The sequence below is a fragment of the Fonticula alba genome (assembly GCF_000388065.1).
Source record: "Fonticula alba strain ATCC 38817 unplaced genomic scaffold supercont2.3, whole genome shotgun sequence".
NCBI lineage: Eukaryota > Rotosphaerida > Fonticulaceae > Fonticula > Fonticula alba.
In genome coordinates, this window is record NW_009242973.1 from 707,770 (window position 1) to 711,029 (window position 3,260).

Sequence of the window (3,260 nt, forward strand, 5' to 3'; positions counted from 1 at the left end):
TGCCGGCCTGGGACATTTAACCACAGCGACCCAGCGCCACGCGCACTCCTCATCGCCCGCCCTCTCCCCCTCGTCGCCCCACTTCTCCATCTCTCTCTCTCTCTCTCTCTCCCTCTTTCGTTGCGTGGCCACCATGCTCTCCGGGTGAGCCTGGACACCGCCCCCCTCCCCGTCTCCCGCCCCCGTTCCGCACCACCCGTTCTCCCCCGCCCTCTCCCCCCCCCCCCCCCCCCCCCCCCCTCTATTCCGCTTGGGGCTTTTCACTCGCTGGGCGCCCTTGCGCCCGTCACCTGACGATGCCGGGCTCCCCGTCGCAGCGCCCACCCCTGGCCGACGAGGATGCCGCCTTCTGGCAAACATACCCGGAGGCCCTGCCGGCTGTCGGACCAGTCTCACCACGGGCGCCGGTCCTCGGGACCGGGGTGTCTCGCGCGGCGGTGGCCGAGATCCAGGCCCTTCGAGCGCGGCTCTTCGGCCAGATGGCCCTGGCGTCCCAGCTGCGGGAAGTGTGCGTCCGCTGGCCTCCCCCGCGATTAACCTTGCCCGCCCGCAAAGCGCCCGCCTCTCACCTCTCTCGGTTGCCTCCCTGCCCCCGGGCCGCACCTTCAACAGCATCTCCCAGCAGCAGGCCGAAATCTCACGCTTCCGAGATGAGAACCACTTCTGGGCCGACTCCGTGCCGGAGGTCCTGCGTCTCGCTCAGCGACGCATTGCCGAGCTCGAAGCCCACCAAATCCGGGCAGCAGCAGCAGCAGCAGCAGCAGCATCGTCGACGTCGGCGTCGGCATTGGCGACGCCCATCCCCATGCCGGCCAGCCCGCCTCTCCCGGCCCCCAGGGCAATGTTCCCCTCCGGAGCACGAGCCGCCTTCGGAGCCGTCGGCATGGACCTGGACCCGGTGGCCCTGGGGACCGATGCGGCACCGGCCAGTTCGCCCGAGTGGGGCCCCTTCGCCGAGCCCCCGCCCGGATCGCCTTCTCCGGCACTCGGCTCGCCTGCACTGGTGGCGAGCCTTGTCCCGCCCGGTACCGCCAGCCCCCCCGGCCCGGTTGCGCCTGCTGCTGCTGCTGCTGCGCCTGCCGGCCTTGCGATCGGCCCGGGCCTCCCAGCGTCGGGGGTTGATTCTCCTGTTCCCGGGCCCTCTGCCAGCCCCCCGGTGGTTGCCGCAACGGCGAGTCAGCCAGAAATCTCATCAGCCCTGGTCTCCGCGGGCATTGCCGTCTCGAGAGCCCCCGAGCCCCGCTCGGCACCGGTACCATCGGTCATGAGCACGGCGACAAGTGTGTCTGCTGGGTCCGTCCCGGCCATTCCACCGGCCACGAATGTCCACAGCGCCATGCTTGACGCCCCTCCGGCAGGGCCTACTCCCCTTGCTGGCTTGCCCGCTGCACCGTCTGGCCATGCGGATCCCCCTGGTGCGATTCCCCTCAACACCCTGGGCCTGGCAGCCCCGGCTTATACCCCGGCCGGTGGCCAGCCCGCTCCTCCCGTCCCCACGCCATCCGACCGGTCGTCGCCTACCGTGGCGGCGGCGGCGGTGGAGACGGCCGTGCCGGCCACATCCCTCGAGCATGCCACGTCCGGCATGGTGGCTGGCCGCCAGCGTCGACCAGCTCCAGGCCGCCAGTATAAGGACCAGCAGATTCGCCAGTTGGTTGGCCTGCTTCAGGAGGCCTGCCGGCAGTTGGATGCCGACACGTTCGTCCTGCCGCCGCGGCCCCCGCCCGTGCCTCAGGCGCATGCCTCGCCCATTCACGCCAGAAGCCCACCTACCATGAGCCATGAGCCTTCCCCGGTAGCGGCCCCCGGTGTGGCCAGTCCGAGTGGCCCTCCTCCCGAAGGGCCACCCGCAGGCAGTGAGGTGGACATGGCCCCACTTTCTGGGACACCTCCCTCCGGGGCCAGCTCAAGTGACCCCCTGCACGAATCCCCCCCCCTGCTTTCCGGGCTAAATGGCCCGGTCGCCAGTTCGCCCGAGTCGCCTCGGACGTCCGTTGCCACGAGTCCCATGGCCTCCGCCTGGTCCTCGGCACCGGGCTGGTCGCCGGCACCCGGACCGCGCCCACCGCAAGATACCCAGTCGGCCGGCTTTCCCGGGTGGCCCCTTTCGGCCGAGTACACCCCTGTGGTGACTTCGGCCCCGGAGGCCGGCTCCGGGCTCCCCGGCCCGCCAGCCCCCCCGGCAGATGGGCCGGACACAGCCACACCTCACCAGCCCCCAGGCCCGGAGGATCTCCCCGCCATGCTGGCCGACGCTCCCGCCAGCTGGACGCCCCTAACCCAAGGCCAAGCCCTGGCCAGCACGCCTCCCATCATGCTGGCAGATGTTCCAGCCGAATGGGCAGCCTCTTTGACCTCGCCTCCGGCCAGTCCCACCACCACCACCACCTCGTTGCCGGGCATGACGGGGTCGCCTGCCACCACGGCGTCCTTCCGGTCGCCCGTGAGCCCGAGCATGTCGCCCCCCGGCCGGCAGATGGCCTCGGCCTTGGTGGCGCCTCCGGCTCCGGTTGTCCTGGCCGAGGGCCACCCGCTGGCGGTGGAGTTTCAAAGCCCCCTGCTCGACACATGGCCCCCGGGCGGCTGGCCGGCGCATGAGGTGGCCATACAAACCTCGGGCCCAGGCTCCCCCGCGCAAGATGCCGGGATCCAGACATCTGGGCCGCCCTCGCCGGTGCCAGTCTCGCCACGTCCCGGGCCCGCCGCCGCACTGCATGCGTCCCTGGACGTGGGCGTCCAAACTTCAGGGCCCCCCTCACCCGAGCCAATGCCCCGGGCTCCCGCCAGCCAGCCGGAGCTGGCCGATGTGGCGGTGCAAACGTCGAGTCCCCCTTCGCCGGGGCCAAATGCTCTGGTGCAGGCTCTGGATGCCTTCACCCAGACCTCGGCCCCCCCTTCGCCGGTGTCCACCCCCCCCGGCCTGGCTTCTCCCGAGCAGGTGGCTGCCTGGGTGCAAACCTCGGCACCGGCTTCGCCGGATCCAATGCCAGCTCCCCCCTCGCCCGAGCAGGTGTCCAGCTGGGCCCAGACATCGGCGCCGCCCTCTCCCGGGCGGGCGTCGACATGGTGTCAGACATCGGCGCCCCCCTCGCCCGAGCAGGTCACCGCTTGGGCACAGGCTTCGCCGCCGGGGTCGCCGATCCCACCATCAAGCCCACCCTCGCCGGAGCAGATCGCCACCTGGAGTCAAACATCGGCCCCCCCATCGCCGGAGCGGGCCACTGCCCAGACGCAGACATCGGCCCCCCCATCGCCGGAGC

At 71.5% G+C, this 3,260-nt stretch overlaps 1 protein-coding gene across 1 annotated transcript in view; it reads left to right on the forward strand.

The window, feature by feature from the left end:
* Positions 1-296: 296 nt before the first annotated feature.
* H696_01951 (hypothetical protein) overlaps positions 297-3,260 on the forward strand; it is a gene marked incomplete at its 5' end in the record, with an annotated part of 15,523 nt that continues 12,559 nt past the window's right edge. The window contains 2 exons of the mRNA XM_009495854.1: positions 297-508; positions 613-3,185. Of these exons, the coding sequence (XP_009494129.1) occupies positions 297-508; positions 613-3,185 (2,785 nt within the window). The remainder of the gene's footprint in view (positions 509-612; positions 3,186-3,260) is intronic.